Source organism: Quercus lobata, chromosome 9 (genome assembly GCF_001633185.2).
Source record: "Quercus lobata isolate SW786 chromosome 9, ValleyOak3.0 Primary Assembly, whole genome shotgun sequence".
Classification (NCBI taxonomy): Eukaryota; Viridiplantae; Streptophyta; class Magnoliopsida; order Fagales; family Fagaceae; genus Quercus; species Quercus lobata.
In genome coordinates this window covers 14,423,768-14,444,076 of record NC_044912.1, presented here as the reverse complement: position 1 = coordinate 14,444,076, position 20,309 = coordinate 14,423,768, and the positions used below count along the sequence as shown (strand labels likewise).

The 20,309-nt window shown below is 34.1% G+C and overlaps 1 protein-coding gene and 1 pseudogene across 10 annotated transcripts; one reads left to right on the top strand and one right to left on the bottom strand.

Moving 5' to 3' along the window:
* The first annotated feature begins 4,496 nt into the window (after window positions 1–4,496).
* LOC115959511 lies at window positions 4,497–15,249 on the top strand (annotated as a pseudogene).
* Window positions 15,250–15,544: 295 nt separating this feature from the next.
* On the bottom strand, window positions 15,545–19,960 carry LOC115959438 (aspartic and glutamic acid-rich protein-like). Of its 10 annotated transcripts, none has more exons than XR_004084873.1 (4): window positions 19,835–19,960; window positions 16,838–18,857; window positions 16,210–16,706; window positions 15,545–16,084 (listed from the first exon to the last, which is right to left on the bottom strand). XR_004084873.1 is itself a non-coding variant. In XM_031077822.1 (2 exons), exon 2 carries the CDS (start codon window positions 18,831–18,833, stop codon window positions 17,982–17,984), a length of 852 nt encoding a protein of 283 aa, XP_030933682.1. In that variant the 5' UTR covers window positions 18,834–18,857; window positions 19,835–19,960; the 3' UTR covers window positions 15,545–17,981. The 10 variants fall into 10 exon arrangements, 1 of the variants encoding a protein (XP_030933682.1); XR_004084875.1 differs by having other exon boundaries at window positions 16,210–16,670; XR_004084877.1 differs by having other exon boundaries at window positions 17,358–18,857.
* Between the last annotated feature and the right edge of the window lie 349 nt (window positions 19,961–20,309).

Below are 20,309 nucleotides of genomic sequence, written 5' to 3'. Positions count from 1 at the left end.
ACAAAAAGTAGAAAAATGAAAAAAAGAAAAAGAAAAAGAAAAACAAGGTACTCGACTGTATGAAGCTCAAGTACTATAAAGGAACTTGATTTCAGTAATATTGACTACCACATTATTTTTTTAATTACACAAATTCCAGGTCAATAGTGCCATATTGGCGACTCATTAGGAACTCAAGTTCACTGAACTTGAGTATTATTTAGAACTCGATTTTGTGAAACTCAAGTACTAAAAAAAGTGGTAGATTGTTAAATATTTCCGAAACAGTGCTAATTTGCCACAAATTTTGCAAAACGTGATATTTGGCTATTTTCACCGAAAGTCTAGATATAATTCCTCAAGTTAGACAAAAAAAAAAAAAAAAAAGACTATTAAAATTTGTCAGTGTCAATTAGTGAAATGCAAGGAGCAGTATAGGCATCTTTGACGTCTTAGCAATTGCATTAGTCTGGCCAAATTTTTCCGTCTATTTTACACTAAAAACTTACTTTTTCTATTTTACACTACCACTTTTTCAAAATACCCACATCAGTTCATCTATTTTTCCATTTATTCTATTTAAATAATAATATTTCTATAATATTTTATTATTATCTTATCCTTTTCAATTGTCCTTATCTTTTTCTTTTGTCCTTATCCCAGTTCATTTGATCTCATTTTTTCACTCTCATCTCCACTCCTCTGCTGTTTATGTCAAGACTCTTCATTTCATTTGATCTCATTTTTTCACTCTCACGGTCAGATTACCTTTCCACCACAAGTCAAGCACAACCATCTTCTTCTTCTTTTTCTTCCTTTTCTTTTTTCTTCTTTGTCTCATGGTCAGATCAACTCTCCACCACAAGAACCAATCTCCACCACAAGTACCGATCTTAAAGATCTGAAGAAATCCCTCTCTAGCAAAGCTTGCATGGTTGAATCTCTCTCATCTATTTTCAAGCATTCTGCCACCATTGAGTTCGTATTTTGATTCTGATTTTGGGTTTGGGTTATGGGTTTTCAGTTGATGGTTTAATTTTAAGTTATTTTTTGGGTTTGGGTTATGGGTTTTTTGTGGATTTTGGGTAGATCAGGTTTGATTTTCGTTGTATTTTGGGTTTCCGTTGTTTTAATGGGTTTTGGTGGTGGTGGTGGTTGTTTTAACGAGTGATGGTGGTGGTGGTTGGGTGGTGATGGTTGGATAGTGTTGGGTGGATGGTGGGATCTGCATTTTGGTGGTGGTGCTCTTGCAGGTTCTGTGCGTCTGTGTGGGTGTGTTTGTGTTTGTGTGTATCAAAGGAAGAAGAAGATGGAGGTAATGTGCAAAATAGCTGTGCAAAAGAATTGTATATAGTTAGTTAGGCAACGTTTGAAACAATAAAGGAAAGTAGCATCTCGAGTTTTAGAAACTCGAGATCCATATTAGAACTCGAGTCCAAAAGACTCACTTTACGAGTGTGAAAATGTCACATAGATCTCGAGTCTTTAAGACTCGAGTTTCATGCAAAAAAAATTTCACCTATAGTGGCGTTTTTAAGCCTTACAGTGACGTTTTAAAGCCCTATAACGGCGTTTTCCTGCAAAATTTTTTTTTATAAGTACAGGTTTAGGGAGTCCTATAGTGGCGTTTTTAAGCCCTATAGTGGCGTTTTTAAGCCCTATAGTGACATTTTATAGCCCTATAGCGGCGTTTTTATTCAATTTATGGAAATCGAGTCTTTAAAACTCGATTTTTAGCTTGATTTTTCCCACTTTAAACTAATCCACTTACAAATCGAGACTTAAAAACTCGAGTTTTATCTTGGAACTCGAGTTTTAGACACTCGAGATGCTAATTTTCAACATTGTTTTGAAACGTGACAACTAACTAAATTTTTTTATATTTATTGTTATTTAGAAAAAAAATTCGAAGAAGATGATGAGTCTAAGTTGGTTTTGTAGATGGAGAAGAGAGAAAAAGAAAAAGAAAAAGAAAAAAGAAGAGCCAAACGTGAAATTAATAAAGTAACTGTGTATATATGCACGGATACTATAGTAAATGTATAAATATACACAATTTTAGATGGACTGATATGAAAGATTTTTGGGACAAAATGGGTAAAATTGGTTACTTTTTGCATTTTGCAAACTTTTTCATCCGCTCTTATGTTAGTCATTTTGGATAAAATGCTTCTTAATTAGGATAAAAGTATCTTTTCTCATTGTCTTTGGTTTCTCTCTCTCAGGGGAATCTTTGCGGAAAGTTAAAAAGGCAAGCAAACCCATGACGATTATAATGGACCAAGTGAAAAAGGAAGCTCTGATGAACTACCACACCCGGCCACAAAGGAATGAAAGGTTCGCATACTTTATGGCCCATGGTGACTATGAATGTGAGCAGTACTTGGAATGTGGTGGCTTGGAAGGTTGATGGAATTTGGAAAATGGGTTCAAATACTCTGTAAATATTGGATTTCTTGAATGCAAATTAATTCTTATTTTCTATATTGATTAATGTTGGTTGCTGCATTATCATTTTTCCTTTCCTTTGGCATGTACTCTTTTTTTTTTTTTTAGGGAAGTGTCTTGGGTCATTTTGGTTGGAGTAATTTAATTTAAAAATAAAACTTTCTAAATTATTTTGTAAAACAGAGTCTTATAAAATAAAGCAACTTTTTGTTACTTATTTGTGGTAATTGCTCACTTCATGTAAGATTATTGGACTTGTTCGCAATGAGAAACTGTCATACAGCTAGGAGACAAGAAGACAATGGCAATTCATTGTAGGCTAATGATTCTCATTCTCTTATATTCAAAGCTAAAATCAGCACTCTTGATGCCCACACTTATAAAGTCATTTAAAAATTTTCAAATTGTAATATATGCATACCACTGCAAACAATATAATTGGAATTAAGTTCCATGTCTTTCGTCTTTACATATGACATATGTGAACTCATATCTAGATTGCAATCAAATGACAATGCTAATGCAACTTGGTCACAGTAATTGGAAAGTACAAGGATTAATAATTTAGATAGAGGTAGCATCTAGCTTCCTCCCATGTGTAATACACATGTTAAATATTTTCCACAGTTGTGTACTAACCTTCAATCAAAGAAAGTTTTATTTTTTGTTTAAGAGAATAACTTACTTTTGTATTTGTTAGGGGTCTTTGTGCAGCAGTGACATGTGTCTCGTTTTGAATCTTTGATATGTTAGTGGCTAGACTTTGGTTTTTTTGGGTAGTCAAGCCCAGTACTCACGCCAATGGATTGTCTATTGCTCGCTACCTTTGCGATTTCTCCTAGGCAAAAGACAGTATAATGAGTAATGAAAATAATAAATTAATGTGAAAAATAGTTTTCTCATGTATGGATTATTTTAGCATGATTTCAGTTATGAAGCATAAATAAATGTGAGAAAATATGTTAGGCTATGAAGTATACGAATACATATGAATAAAATATGTTTAGACAACTATGAGCAAGTCCAAGCAAGTATCTTTGATAGTATTAAACAAATATATTTGTGTATGCCCAACTTAATTTATGTATAGTTTTAAATCCATGCCAAGAAATACATTAAGCAAGATTATATGCAAATTATATTTCAGGCATGGTTTTACTATGTTTATTATAAATCCTCAAACCCAAAAGTATGTTCCACCACAATTTTGATGATACATGTTTTGTATTTTCTATTTAATGTTGTTAACCATTTCTAATTTTAATAAGATTTTTCTCAAAGAAAATATAGTGATACACATTGAGAAGACTTTGAAACCCAATGGCATTGATTTATTTTGTTGTCGAAGACTTTAGAACTTTAAAAAAAAAAAAAAAACCCATGTCATTTCTTATGAAATCAGTTTTTTATTTTTTTATTTTTTATTCTTTGGTTTAATAACTGATTATTATTATCTTTGATTTCTCAATGCTTATAAATCTTCTACGAAACTTAAATTTACAAGAAAAATAAGCTAAATACTAGAGAAAACTTTTCAAAAGAAACTTTTGTTAAAAAAAAAAAAAAAGTTAGCAAATTGCATTTTCTAACTTTGCTTAAAATACAACTTCTCGTCATCCTTCTCATTCTAAAATGTATTTATAGGAAGGATTTAATCCTTTAAGAGATGAAGGTTGAGTTTGGATTGCATTGAAAAATCAAAGCTGGAGCGTTTGGCTTTTTTTGTGGGTCCCATGTACTATTCACGGGACCTGCAAGTATAGAAAAATGCAAATGTTAAGTTAAAACTGGGTCTCATAATACTATTCACACATTTAAAAATTATTTTACTACAGTATTTTTAATTTTCAGTAATAAATGATATCTAAACAGACCTGAAATAAGTCAAATAACACAGTCCTGCTTCCTCTTATAGAAGAGAAAACAACTTAAATGGGAAGAAAAAAAAAACATAAAATCCTAATTCAACTAGGAAAAAGAAAATTCTAGTCCAACTAAGAAAGCAAAAAAAAAGTCCAGCCCAAAGGTACCAAATTTTGTAACACCATAAAAGAGGCCCAGATCTGATCCATTGGATCCAATCATTCTCTCTAGTCACTCACCATGTTCGGTACACAAGTTGCCGAAGAACCCGCACAAATCACATTCGCCATTTTCATATTTTTAACGGATAAATACTAAAACTTCGAGTTTTCAAAATTCCCTCTCTCTCAGAGTCTCAGTCTCAGTAGTTAGTATGGGTGTGAAGAACTTGTGGGATATCTTGGAATCATGCAAACTCTACCACTTCACCATCTCCAGTAAGTTTCCCACTTTTCTTTTCTCTTTTTTCTCTCCAACCAAACTGACCCTAATAATTATTTTTATTTTGGGATTTATGTTTGGTTTTTAAAATTTTGAATTATGGGTTTTTAGGAACAAGAGGGTGTGCATAGATCTCTCTTGCTGGATGGTTCAGCTTCAAAACGTTAGCAAATCACACTCTTGTATAAAACAGAAGGTTTATCTCAGAGGTCTCTTTCACCGCCTCAGAGCTCTCATTGCTGTTAATTGCACCATTGTTTTTGTTACAGGTACTTAATTCATATGCTTTTTTGTTTCTGGGTTTTCTTCTATTCTGTCCTTTACTTTTAAAACTAGATGTGGGTTTTTTAATTTAATCCTTCACTTATTGTGAAGATTGGGTTTTTGGTTTTTTGTCAAAGAATGATTAATGGGGCACTTGATTTTTAGGAATAGTTTGCATAGATGTTTGAGTTGGTGATTTTTCTTTTTTAAAATGAGACTCTTATAATAATGTCACTGTTCTCTGTATACACACTATGTACTGGGAATCGTGATAGATGCGCTTTGTTGATGGCTGCACAATAATGCGAGCAACCCCAGTTGTTGTACCTCCTCGTCCACTGTATAAAAGTCGAGCACAGTGTGATGGGGTCAATGGTGTCCTTCTCTCCCATTTGTTGCAAGTCTCAGATAAAATCCCAACAACTCCATTCCCAAGCATGGTTGTTGCTTATGCTTTTGTCTTCTTTTTTTCTCTTTGTGTTGTTGTTGTTGTTGTTGTTGTTTTGTGATCATAAGAATTGAATTTGAATTCAATCCAATTGAGAACAATGAAATCAAAGAAAGTAAAAAAGGTTTGCGTGAATTTTGAAGAAGTGCTTGGACTGAGGTGATGGAAAGAGAAGAGTGTGGTTGGACGCTCTTTTCGCTTCTGCAAATGGTAGTTTTAAAATGTTGGTTTGTTTTGTTCTGTTTTGTTTGTTTTTATGGTGTGTGTATGAGTGAGAAAAACAAAGGATGAAACGAATTGAAATGATTCAAATGAATATATATAGAAACAGAAAAAAAAGAGTCCAACGTCTTATGAATGCTTGTGGGGGTGTGGGGGCGACGGTCGGGGTTAAAATCTCCAAGAAGGAACTTCACACACATATATACTTAGATTAGGCTAGATTGTATAAAAAAAAAATTCTAAAAAAAATAATTAAAAGTTAGTTAAATAGTATAATATGATATATAAATAGCATAAAAAAAGTATAATAAAATCTGTAAAACAAGATTTGGGTCACAATCATTAGGGTCAGCATCATCATTGAAATGTAAGACCATTAGGAAAGAAGGAAAAGTTAAATAAGTGATATATTGATTGGGAAGCCAGGTGGGTTGGCCGAGTGGTTGTGCACTTAGTTTTAAAGTGTTTGTCCCAGGTTCGATTGGATGTGCTCTCTAATTCGAGTTCGGGTACCTGCACTTTGAAAAAATTCCCTGGGCCAACGATTTACTCCTCTAAGACCCACCAATCGCGAACAGTGATTAATCTCTGGTTGAAAGCTTTGAAAATACATGGTAAAAAAAAAAAAAAAAAAAAAGATATACTGATTGGGTACTTTTGGTAGGTACATTATATATACATAGATAAAGGTCCTGTCAGTGTGTGAGTTGTCTAGATTAAGACATAATAAATATTAGGCAGAGTATATCCACATAAGTGTATATTTAATTAAAATTTATGAGTATTTAAATTAATAATTTTACATATTTAATTCTACTATTAATGTATGAATTCTTGCTTATCTTTGAAGTATATGAAAACAATGTACAGTTTAGATGTCATTGCTTTCAGAGCATGGCATTTGACCACATATCTTAATTTTAAGTAATCTTTGCTGCCTGTAGATGGATCCATTCCTGCTATTAAGTTATCAACTTATAGACACCGCTTAAATTCAGGAAGTGAGGTGAGAAACATTGTGTGCAACTGCAATCACTGTATGTTGTTTACTTTCATTTAAACTTATTTTGGGTCCTTTTTTTTTTTTTTTTTGTGGAAAGTTCTTCATACTAACTTGATTTGGTTTATGAAGGTAGGTTACTCAAGACGATTGAAACTTCCAAATTGTTACCTCTCTATGAAGAAATATGGGATCTGATTTTTCATGCATAATAAAAGAGGCTAAAGTTTTGGGCATGGCACTTGGCATTGCTTGCTTAGATGGGTAATGCCTACTGTTAAAGTAAATTTTTTTAATATAGGATTATAGAAGCAAGAACTCACTAGTTTTTTGTCAAATAAAGGAATATTAAATTTATCTGCATGAAATCTTTTAACGGGTTTAATGAATAAAAAAGTGTAACAAATGTAAACCAAAAGAATGAAATAAATAAATATAAAAAATTTATTTCATCTTATTAATCTAACCAATCTTGAAAAAAAAATTCTTGTCTAATCTAGACTTTTCAGGTCTAGTATGGTTTATTTTGCATGATATTATGGTAAATCATGATGCACCACTTTATTTAATAAAAATATATATGGAATATGTTTTCCTTAAAAGGGGAGAGAAGGGCTTCGATTCATGGAAATGTTTTTGTGAAAAAATATTAGCAACCCCCCCCCCCCCCCCAAAAAAAAAAACCCATTTTTTTTCTTCTATTGTAAACAAAAAGACCTGGACTTACTCTATATGTTTTTATTTTATTTTTCTTAAATTTAGGATTGAGGAAGCTGAAGCACAGTGTGAATTGCTGAACTCAAAATCGTTATGTTTGAGTACACTTTTTACTATTAGTCATGTCGGGATTATTCCATAGGAGATGCATACTATGCACTATCATATTCTCATCATAAAAAATCACTAACATTGTTATCATCATCATTTTTCATTAACATTACTATAATGACCATCAGGATGGATGTTTCACTTTGGACTCAGATGTCTTTCTTTTTGGTGCAAGGACTGTGTAGAGAGATACATGCCTTGGTAAGTAGACTCACATTTGGTTGCATATTGAAATTCCTTAGAGTAACGTGTTTTTTTTTTTTTTTTGTACTAATTATGCTTCCATTTTGCTAATAAATTAGGAGATGGTGGTTATGTCACTTGCTATGAAATGACAGACGTAGAGAGACGGCTTGGATTTGGAAGGAATTCATTGGTAAGTTTCTAATTGTGAATGTAAAATATTTATGAAGCTTTTTAGAAAAAAAAAAAAAAGATAATTCCTTTGCTATGCAATTGATTAAGAATGAGAACAACCAAGCCTTAGTCCCAATTGTTTTGAGCTTGGTTATGGATCCTTAACAAAGGAGTCACGGTCGGCTATATGTATACTTTTCTGCCATAGGCAAGTGCATCCATAATACTTAGTAATATCTTCAAAGTTTATCGTTCACCTGATGCAATGATAATGAGCAACTTTGAGAGAAGGACAAAAGGGTGATACTAAGCTGCAAAAGCATTTACCTCTTGGCTTTATGATATGACAAGCCCTCCTTCAACTCCTTTAAGAAACTACATTCTTCTATGTTACAAGACCTGAAATGATATAGCTCTGTTTTAGGAATTGTTGTTTGTGAGAGCTTCTCATATGGAACTGATCACGTGTGTGCGTGCGCGTCTATGTTTGTGTGGATGCATGGGTGTCTAGCTTTGTCTCAATAATATTGATCGCAATCTGCTTCATTTTCTCCTTAAGAAATGGCATTTATAAAATCTTTTATCTAAGTTTCTACTTTTATATATTCCATTTGACTCCACTTGTAACAAGCTAGGTGACTTGGTAACTTTTTGGATAAGTAACTCAGTAACTTGTGATCTTCAGATTACCCTTGCACTACTTCTTGGCTGTGACTACTCTCAAGGAGTTCATGGTCTGGGTCCTGTAAGTTCTAAACCTGTTCTTTCTCTTTGGTGGACTACATTCTTCTTTGTGTACCTATCATATCTCATTTAGAATGGTGAATGGAAGCTTATGCTGTTGTACTAAAATTTCCATCTTCAGGAGTCTGCTTGTCAGATTGTTAAATCAGTTGGAGACAATGTTGTCCTTCAAAAAATTGCCTCTGAAGGACTGCCCTTTGTAAAAAAGAAAAGAAGTTCAAAGAAACAGGGGGCTGTTTCCAAGTGCAATAATAGCATGGAGAACTCACTGGATCATGATATGAATGTTAATGGTGAATTCTAGAAACCTTCTATAGTTCATGTAACAGGCCTGCATGCGGTTCTATTATGCTGTTTTGAAACTATTTTGCAAGCTAATGAACTCTGTCTCAAATGACGCTTTCTCCTCCAATAAGAATGGGTGGAGGGTCAGGTTATGGGTACAAATCCCACTAGGTGTAAGTGTGTGCTACAACAATAACCAAAATAATGACAAAGCCTTAGTCTCAAATTTTGGGTTTGCTATGGATTGTCAATAAATTAGTCAAGGTTGACCACATGTATAATTTTCCTTTATTCTATTTTATTGGTCTTTGTAACTTCCTTAATTGACATTTCATGTTTTACTGCTTCTACTAATGTTTTTATTTTTTTTATTTATTTTTTTTTTTTTGGGGGGGTGGGGGGGGGGGGGGGGTTTGTTGGGGGTTCATGGGTGTGCTAAATTTGAATTAGGTTTACAATTTAGTTGTGATTGAGTAGCAGTATAGGATAATGATTTTTTATCTTTGAGAAAAAAGGTTGTGATAAAATTGGGTTTTTGGGTGACTTTAATAAATCATTTATAAAATGCTTTAGTAGGTATTTTCTGACACAAAAAATAATTGCTATATATATATATATTTGTGTGTGTTTGGACTTTTTGTGGACATTTTTCTCATGCTTTTATAGGATTTGCATCATAAGTGAGAGACTTGTTTTATCTTCTAGTTATATTTATATACAAAAAATGTGAAAAGGGGTAGAGGAAGACCTAAAATAACATTGGTAGCCAAGGAGGGTAGTTGATTTTTTATCTGGGTGGAGGATTTGGTTTGGGATGCACTATTCGGTGATTTGGAATTTTTCACTGTTATGTTTGATGTGGCTAGAGGTCAGGATATGGTGCGATGACAAGTGTCTTTCACCAAAAGTTACAAGTTGTGGTGTTCAAGTCCAAGAAACTCTCCAAATCAAATTAGGAGTAAGGCTACCTACCATGATCTCTCCAAGATGCCTGCAAAAAATGGGAGTTTTGTGCACTAGATATGACATTTTTAAAAAATTAAAAAAAAAAAAAATGATGTGGCTATTGTGGAAGGAGCACAATCATTGGGTCTTTAAGGATAAAGTCAATTTAAAGAACTAGCTTGAAGTCTTGCTACTTCAATCTTTGTTTGATAGGTCATGTGTGTGGGGTCTCAAACAATACCTCTTTTGTGTAATTTTGTAATTCTTTTAGGTTATGGAGTACTTATCATCATGAGTCAGTCAAAACCTTTTTCATTAATAACTTATTTTACCAATAAAAAAAAAAAAAGTGAAAAAGGATATGATAATTAAAGACATGACAGATAGCATGATTTTGGATAGGATAATATATGTGGCCTACCCTAAATTAGTTTATTGAGATCCATAGCCAATCCCCAAATTTTGGGATTAAGGTTTTGTCGTTGCTATTGTTTTATAGCTATGCATGTGTTTTGATTATCAGTTCCAAATATTTGGTTTTACAAATGGAAGACTTCACATTGCTGTTACCATTGAACATTTTTTGGTCTTGTAGGAAGTAAGCATGATTCACAAGGGATGATCAGAACTTGCAAGTTATTGAAGCATATTTGAAGCCCAAGTGCCACTCGGCAGATTCTGATGCTGTGCATAGGTAAAAGCATCGGTTCTGTTGTTTGTTGGGACTAATGCTTGTTGCTGCATATGTGAGTGTTTAGATATGTAATATGTTTGGACCCTTTTTTCCCCCCTTTTTGTCCCTTCGTGTAACTTATAGATGATTTGTTATACACCATCTTTCATTTCTTTCTTCTGCTTCAGTCATGTCTTAAACTCTAACGAACTCAACCAGTCAACCCCCTGCCCAATTCCAAAAGCTGAACAGCAGCTGTAAGGTTGTGGCTTTTGATCATTAAAATCTACATCCCCACCCTGTGATAGGAATGCATATTTCATTATAACTGAGACTAATATGCAACTTCATTTGGTTTTGGCAAGGCTAATTTACTCAGCCAAAATTCTATATACTCTGGCTGGTTCTGCCAAGTGTTATGTTAAACGTCTATGATGACATTTTGAACTGGAAGTTTGATTATGTCAGTTGAGTATTTGGCCCATGGAAAATCTTTTAATGATAGAAACACTTTAATGCAATGAAGCACTTATCTGTAGATCAATTCCATATCATCTAGTCTCTAATATTATTATGGTAAGAATATTTTGGTCTTTTTAGAATTATTTGCTTAAGGAGACAAGTTATATGTATAGGACAAGTTGCTTATAAATTGGGAGAATTTTTTTTTTTCACAAGTGGGTATTATATTTAATGAGCTTATTCACAAAATAATAAATAAAGGGCATGAAAATAGACATGAATACACCTGTAAATTTATTATTTGCAAAGGCTTAGCATGTATCTCATGCAAAATGCTACATGAGTGCCCGCACCTGATATCTGCACAAAAATCACCATGTAATAGTGCTAGAGTTGGCAGTACCTGTTAACCTCAATTTCCTATAATGGGCCACAGCACGTATATCAATCTGAACCTATGCATGGTTCAATAGGTTGCACCAAAAGCGGTGAAACTCAAGCTCTTAGCATACCATCAGCTGGGTAAGTTTCAGCTTTTCCTGCTCAGCCTGTATTATTCTTAGCCCATCTAGAACTGGATTTAGACTGTGGTGTGGTGCTTATATTGTAAAATCTTGGGAGTGAAGTACTGAAGTTGCTTTTTTATTGCTTTGCCTTTGTAGGGCTCTTGCTCAATATCCTTTTCAACGTGCCAAACTTCAGCAGATATGTGCTCAGTTTTTTGAGTGGCCTCTTGATAAAACAGGTTCTTCATTCATTCCCTTGTTCATATTTCATGCCTTATATTCTAATGCACACATACATCAAATGTAAGAATTTATACAAGCACATTGTTGATTTTGGTTGTCTTAAATAGTCAGAGTTTGTAGTGGCTAAATGGAAGTCAAGGATTTTGGCTATTGTCCTGGTAACTCCCAAAACAAAATTCTCATGTGAAGTCAGAATGTCGGATCTTTCCAATGGTTAAAATTTTTGGTGTGTTTTTTTTCAGTGGTTTAAAATTTTAAATTGTCCAAGTCATCTAATTTGGATCTAAAACTTGGTGGATTAGGAAAATATGATGTAATTGTAGGATGCTTATATTTGAGAATTGTCATACCAGATGCTTCAAGAGCATGAACCCTGCCCATCTGTGTGCATCACTTGTTTGTAGTCCAAAAGATCAGCAGAATGTTATGGGTTCTATAAATCTTAGTTAAAAAACTTAATACATATTGAACAAGCTCAAGTATTTCACCAAGAGTCTTGTAGCTCAGTGGCATTGCCTAGTCTGCTTCCTGAGGAGAACTAGGATTCGAATCCCCCCTCCCCCACTTGTTGTAACGTTTGAATTAAAAAAAGAAAAAGAAAAAAAAAAGCACAAGTAACTCAAAATGCCTGCCATATCTATTCTAATATATATGTGATATGAATATGTGAAAATCTTGGGTAGGGCATGGATATGGCACATATCAATTTGACGTAAAAATTGATTGTTCTTAAGGAAAAATAGGGATTTCAACAGATATAAGTGAGGATATATTTTACACCCCCTGTACTTGTTCTATTTTCATAAAGTAATTACACAAGGAAAAAAAAAAAGTTTTAGACCTTCAAAATTCTAAATCTTCATAAATGTCTAGCATGGGTTTGGATCATTTTTTTAAAAAATCTTCATAGTTTTTTTAATTATTTGTAGCTATTTTATGCCTTTAAAGTTTGTTATTCATCTTTTAAACTAAAATTTGGCACATTTATTACAAAATATTAATAAGCTTAACCCTGTCATATCATATCCCAGATTAAAGAAATGAAGTATTGATGGTATCCATATTGTATCATATTGGCATTTGTGCTTGATACTTCACAGATACTTAGTTATTGTTTTCTCAGTTTCCTACCCATGGCCTTCACAATAGATTAGTTCATAGTTGATATTATACATTCACTAAGACGTTTGCTGTGTCCATATTTCTAGATTTTTGGGATTTTCTGTCAACACAATTTGCTTGTGTCCAAAATCATAGAAAATATGGGAATTTTTTGAGGTTACAGGGTGTCATAAAATATAATATCTATAACGTTTCCTAGATTGTATGGCACATTGGTCTATTATATGTTTTTCCAGTTTTTTTTTTTTTTTTTTGCCTTCTTATTTTTGTCTTTTTACCTTATTCATGATTCATATCTCAGATGAGTATATCCTTCCAAAGATTGCTGAACGAAACTTACGGCGATTTTGTAATTTGCGATCAACTTCATCAGATCTAGGACTGAAGCTTCCATTACACGAGGTACTACTGTTTTTTTTTTTTTTTTAACACTAATTCCTTATTCATTAATGGTTTACTCAAGGTAAATTATGATGATAGAATTCTGTTTGGTCACTCATGTTCTATAAACTTGCACAGTTGCACCATTAGTACTACCCTGGAAGATTTTAAAAATAGCATTTAAAGAATGAATGTCAATTGTCATTTGCATTATATTGAAAGCTATGCTCTATCCTTCTGTTTGGACTATTTTTAAAATTGGAGCCACTAGCTCTTTTGATTTCATGATATGCTAAGAAGCAATTCTGGCATAAATTTATTGTAGTTACTGTTGAAAATAAGGTAACTGATTATATGTACTTTATAAAAAAGTGCAATGACTTTATCCATAGGACATATAAATGCCCCCTTTTCACATTTAAACATAGTTGATAAAATCTGAGTGAATATGTTGTTTGTACTTTTCTATCTTTAACCATTTTGTGGCGTATTAGGTTTACGATTCCTCTTTCATTTGACTAGTAATATTTCCCAATTACAGATACCAGTTAAATGCCCTGTCTCAAAAATTATCAAGCATCGAAAGGTTCAGGGAAGAGATTGTTATGAGGTCTCATGGGAGGATTTCGATGGACTTAAGACCTCCATAGTACCAGCGGATCTTGTAGAGAGCTAATGAATTTTATCCTTTTGTAGTGACTTAAGTATAAAGTTGGGTGGTGCTGCATCTAATCCGAGACGGATTTTGGGTTGCATGCACATTGAAAGATTTTGTTTGAGATTGCAACTTATAACAGACATGGAATCTTTTCTAATGAAAGCTTAGGTTTTTTTAACAATCAATCAATAGAGTATGTTTCTGTTTTCCCCTTTTGTTTCTTGGAGTTTAGACCAATATGTGAGTAGAAAAAAGAACATATTTAAGTACAACAAATATTCTTAAATAATGCATTGAGAGGAACACATCAAGAAGGCCGTTCATATTCTATATTAATTAATGAATTTCTGGTAAAAGCTTAATGCTGTGTAAATGTTTATTTTTTTAACATTTTCATGGCCCATACAGAGGGTATCCAGTTCTACACCTGGAACTGAGCAAACAAAAAGTTCTACAATCATTTTTCAGATATTTCTTAGGGGTAAGCAAATAGTATTTATCTCTGTTTTTATTTTAATATCTTTTAATACTGGAAAATTTGTTTTCCTTATCCTTTATTCCTTTTTGTTTGTCCAAAGTGCTTGTCCTGAGAAGATTGTGGAATTTGAGGAGGAAAGAGCTGAAAGGAAGAAACAAAATCACAGGAAAACTAGGCCAAAGAAATCAGAAAAGGGATCTTCTGTGACTGAAATTTATCTAAAACTCCAAAGACTATTACTTGACATCGAATTAGAAAGCAGTTCTGTTCACAATGCCTCCTTTTCTTCAAATGTGGAGATATCAGAAAGCCATACTGCTGCACCAGAAGTTGATCTAACAAACCAAGATCTGTGGCTTGATCCAAAGAGCAGTGATGATATATCTTGCAATGAAGTTGGTCCAAGTACTGCTAAGAGTGAGGTCATTGATCTCTTAAGCCCTTCCCCGCCAAGACAATCCCGTATAGTATCCAAATTTCCAAAATCAAATGGTCAATGTATTAATGTAATTGATTTGAGTGAATCAGAAACTGATGTATCTCCTGAACATGAGAGGAAGGCAAGAGAGTTAAGATTGTTCTTAGCCAGCATTAGGGATGAAATCTCTTGAACAGCCATGAAGAAGTCTAATGTAATTGTAGTTTGGATTTTCCCAATGAAACTGATTCCATGTCATGTACCTCTTCAGTCTCCTCTTTGTGGTTAGTAGAGACAGTGTGGTGTTTCCTTGTATACATCCTGTGTACTAAGGTTTGTTCTTTTCTTTTAATGAATTTTTTGCTTATAAAAAGAGTGTATTGTGTAACAATCATATTTAGATGTATTAACAAGGATACTGGATAAATTAATCTGAAGTCTCAAACGTAGGATGTAAAGTTCAAATCCTTTCATTCTCAAATCTATAGTTCTTGGCTTTAGACCTTTCTGGTAGTTTGTGATTTGGTTTCGAGCTAAAGACTGTATTCCATACTTCAATTTTGCCTGTGGATTTCAAGCTTATTACCTTTTTTTTTTTTTATTAATTATATTTTGCATTTTATCAATGACAAATCAATTTCAACCTTATCAACATCATAAGCATAAGTTCAATCTTAAGAGGGGGTAAGGAAAATTTATTGAGCAGCACAGGAACTTGGGCTTGATTGGTTTATGTTATAAGAAAGTATTCTGAAAAATATGTGAGAACTTAGGCCTAATTGGTTTGTGTTTCCAGTTTATCACCATTTCAAGAACATAGTAGGAAGATTCCATTCTGTTCATATATATATATATATATATATATTACATTTTACAGTGATTTTTGTTTTGTGATCCCCTGCCCTCCGCAGCCAGTTAGCACCCGAAGAAAAGCCAAACAAACTACCCTTATTCCTGTAAAAACCAGTTGGATTTTCTTAAGCTCATGCTAGCTTACATTACTGTTTTCTCCCTTCATCCCTTCTTGTATATTTCCATGGTTTGTCACTACTAGTTATATTTGAAGGTCTGCTTTTGAGGAGCTTTGTACCAGCACCTCACCAGCTCCTCCATTAACATTGCTTCATGTTAGTAACAAGGATTTAATGAGTGATGTAGTCTGCTTGCTTTTCACTTTCAATCTTTGGTTGAATATGCCAGTAATAATAAGCTGGCTTAATGTGCTCCCTTTTAGTACTTCCACCCTGCCAATTCACTGGGTTCCTATTTGTCTTATCAAAGCAGAGAGTTTCTCAGGCAGACTTTTTAACTTCAACAACCTAGTGGGAAAAAAATCAGTGATTGGAAATGTAGCATCTAAAATTTAAAAAAAAAAGGTAGCTAATTTTTTGCTGGTAAAGAAAATACTAATCAAATTAAAGTTAGGAACAAAAAAACGCTAGACCTTTATTTCCGATGAACTTCAAATTTGCTGCGATGAACAAACCATCAATTCTTCCTCCACTTTTTCTTTCATTTGTTTTGTTCACCCTCACAAAAAGATTGTAATACTTCACCAGGTAGTTATGGAAAGAAAATTAAACATATGAATCACAGAATTTCTAAGTTTCAAATATCTGTCTTCCTTTTTTTTTTTGGGTCTGCATTTTACAGCAATAAAATCACAGATGAAGTTAACTGAATTGCTGCAGTCTACATTATAGAAAATTCAAGTCAAGAGAGGTGTCCTTATCAACCACATCCTAACCAACAAGAGCAGCGGTTGACAATTCCCATGGGCAATTAGATATCATAAGCTACTGCACAAGAATAAAACGATCACTTACTCAAATATTGTAGCAATGAACTGCTGACAAGAATTTCTGAACCACTGCATGCCCTCATGCTGACTAGGTTGGCCAGTGCCTTTAAGCAGAGACCAATTACTACATTTCAAAAGGGCTGGAACAAAAGCAAATAACAAAGGTAAAAGGGAAGATGACAAGATATTTCTATGCAATTCTTGCCTCTCCCTCACTGTCAGAATATTTTTTAGAGAGAAAGAGAGTGAGAACACCATTGGAAAAACTTACAGTTAAAAACTAGACACAACCCATCGCATTCAATGCACCAAGTAAATGCTTGACTAACTGAAAAGAAACAGTGGTAGAAAAGCCAAAATGTTGGTGCTACCACTTTAGTTAGTGTCCAACGGTTCAGCACTTGTTTTGGGTGAAGGAATAGTTTTCAGATTGCTCTCTGGTGTCTGACTACAATGTGTTGCTGTAGCTGGCATAGGTGTTGATGTTGCTAGTATAGTTGTTGTTGGTGTCATAAAATATGTCTCAAATCTAGAACTAGGCTAATCTGGATTACCAGGGAACCGTGCGATCAAACCACCTGATGTGGATTGAATTTAGTTTGAAGAGTTGGAAGATGAATGAAGGCTGCTACAACCAGGTAAATCAGAGAGGCTTGACAAGCCTGGCGGAGGAGCAAAGTCTAAGCCTTCACTTCTAAGGACATTAACATGCTCTTCATAGATAGAGGATGAAAGAAAATTCATGCCATGGCTTATAGGAAAGGGGGTTAGAGGCATAGACAGTATTGAACCTGGTGTCCACCCAAGTGAGCTATTTGGCCTGTGTCATTTGGAAAAACTGGTGGAGGCCTTCGGTATGGTGAATGATGGCTCAGCAACAAGGATTCTGGTGCTGCCCCAGCTATTCTTACTGCCAACGCATGTCCATCCATTCTGTACCCATTCAAATGTGCAATTGCTGCAGCTGCATCAATTTGATTTTCAAATTTGACAAAGCCAAAGCCTTTACTAATTCCAGTAATTCGATTCTTCAAAACTCTTGCTTTAGTAATCTTACCAAATAGAGAGAACAGCTCTATTAATTGGTTGTCATCCACATTTTTTGGTAGGTAGCAAACATAGGTAGGATATTCTTTCACCGGTATGTAAAGTTTCTTAAACAGCTTCGAGGACTTATTCTCCAAAGGCTGTTGAAGAGTGGGATTCTTCTGAATCAACTTAGGTATGATATGTTGACGTTTTTGGAGAAGTTTCTGATGGAGCCGTTCTTGGCATGTATTTATTCTGATACCAAAGTAATTGTACACTGGTTCAAGTGAATGAGATCTTTCCTCCATAGGCCTGTCATCATGAAGCTCAGATGCCTGCAACTTTTTGCTTATGTCTACTAGTTCAGCTTTCAACTTCTGAATCTCTTACTCCAATTTTGATCCTGCAACAAGCTCTTTCCGGAAATAAGGCAACTGAAGTGTACCTATCTGTTTCAATTGCAAATCATCACTAATCCATTTAGTTTTCTTTCCTTTATTAGCCTGATCATTCTCTACTTTGTCCCATCTACTACGTCTTCGTTTTCCAGAACTCCCTGTACCTTCTTGTTGTTTAGAAGAACCTTTATCATCAAGTGTCATGGCAAGCCTAGAGTGACCATGGAGATGAGCATAATACCAAGATTCTGATTCTCGTTTAAAGGATTCCTCTTGCCTATATTTCTTTTGTGACTGATAACGTTGCAAGGAAACTGACTCGCCAGTTAACGCATCCGGTGATCTCTTCTTCTTGTATGAACTGTTAGGATCAGTGCCTGAGAGGCATTCAGATAGAGATGGTTCTAGTGGAACCTCAACTAGTTCTTCACTCCAATTGTTGTTATGGTTAAAAAAGGACTGAGCATCACATTCTGAAGGCTCCTCAATTTGTTCCAACAGCACCTCACTTGCTTCCTCTTCCAGTTCCTTAATTGGATCCTCTTTTGGATTCTTTTCCAAGTCATCGCTTGGTTCTTTTTCTAACTTATTTCCTACTTCCTCACTTGATTCCTCTTCTGGATCCTCTTCTACTTCACTTGGTTCCTCTTCCGGATCCTCCTCTACTTCACTTGGTTCCTCTTCGGACTCCTCCACAAATGGCTCATTAGCAATATTATTCCTGTATGAAGAAGACTGAGGAAGACATTTACCGGCTGCTGACACTAAAACTGCTTTCTCCTCTGATCTTTTTTCTTTGATGTCATTCCTTGAAACTCGTGAAAACTTTTGGTTCCTCATTGCACTTAGGTCCTTACCCTGTTCCTACCACAACATAGTTTTTTTTATAGAGAAAACACCTCAAATCAGCGTTATTGCAGCAGCTGAGATTTCAAAATGCACCAGAAAAATGAAACAAGGAAAAGACTAAAGCAAAACAATCCTCCTAAGCAAAATTAGCGACAAGGAACACAGAAAAGGAAGGAAGACAAGCAAAATAAATTTATTTTGATACACAAAGAAATATTTTGTGATTTTTATTTTTCTAGTTACCTACTATTGCTAATTATACAAATGATATAACTGACTCCATATTACAGTTATCAATAAGTTAAGTCTGAATTTATGGATAGTGAAGTGAAGGGTCATGGCTTCCTGGTCACTTCAGCAGTTAGGAAGAGGATATATTACATCTAATAGCCTAGCTAAAATAGGTAGAAATGTCCAACCCCAATCATCTTCTTTGGATTGCTTTGTAAGTAACCACATTCCTTGGGCAATATCACTACCTCATTGCATATCGTTTTTGATAGATAAGATAGGATTTGAACCTATGACATCAACTCCATATCGATTACTCTTTACCATCATGCCTAGACAACATTTTTCCCAAACTGGTATCTTAACAATGTTAGAGCTTTGAACTAACTTAGGTGGACAATAAAATTAAAGAGCATAAATCAGCAATGCCCTACATGCCATTATCTTCAATATTAATGCAATAGATGAAGGGTATGAAGGAATAAGAGAAACCCTAATATTGATTTGTTATCTCTCTCTTGCTTTCTTAGCTCTCAAGCTTTCATATTTGTCATTTTTATCAAGGTTGAACAACTGGGTTAGCAAAAAGCAAGCATGTTTACTTCCTCATAATAAATTAAACAAAGCATTTAATGTAGAAGTTGATAATCAAGTCTAAAAATCCCAAAAAAATGAAAGTACGAAACAGGTCTATTGGCAAAAATAAGAGTGCAAAAAGAAACAACAATAACCCCTTGAAATAGTTTCAAAAAGAAACGAACCTTTGCTCTTTTGTGAAGCGAAACCAAGACCCAGAAGCAGAAACTACTCCTTCATTCTCTGTATTCTGCAATGGTGGTGGATGGAAATGGTGCTTTTTTCAGATCAATGAAATCATCTCTAAGAGACTGAATTCTAAATATGGAAAATTATGTACTATGTAACAACTGGCATGTCACACAAATGGGCTATGCAAATGGGCCCCACTTATTACACGTGGAGGATGTACCCAAGGCATTGGCTTAAGAATAGGCAATGCAAACTGTGCCTATTTGGTACCGAGATTTGAAAACAGTTTTTTGTTTTCAAAAACAGAAAAGAAAAAAAAAAGTGAGGTCCACCAATAAATCTTTTGTTTGACACTAATACTATTTTCAGAACACTTTTTTTTTTTTTAATTATTTAAAAAACACCTCTTGAGTTGTTTTCAATTTTCACAATTTGTTTTGAGTGGGAATTGTCTAATAAAATCAGCTT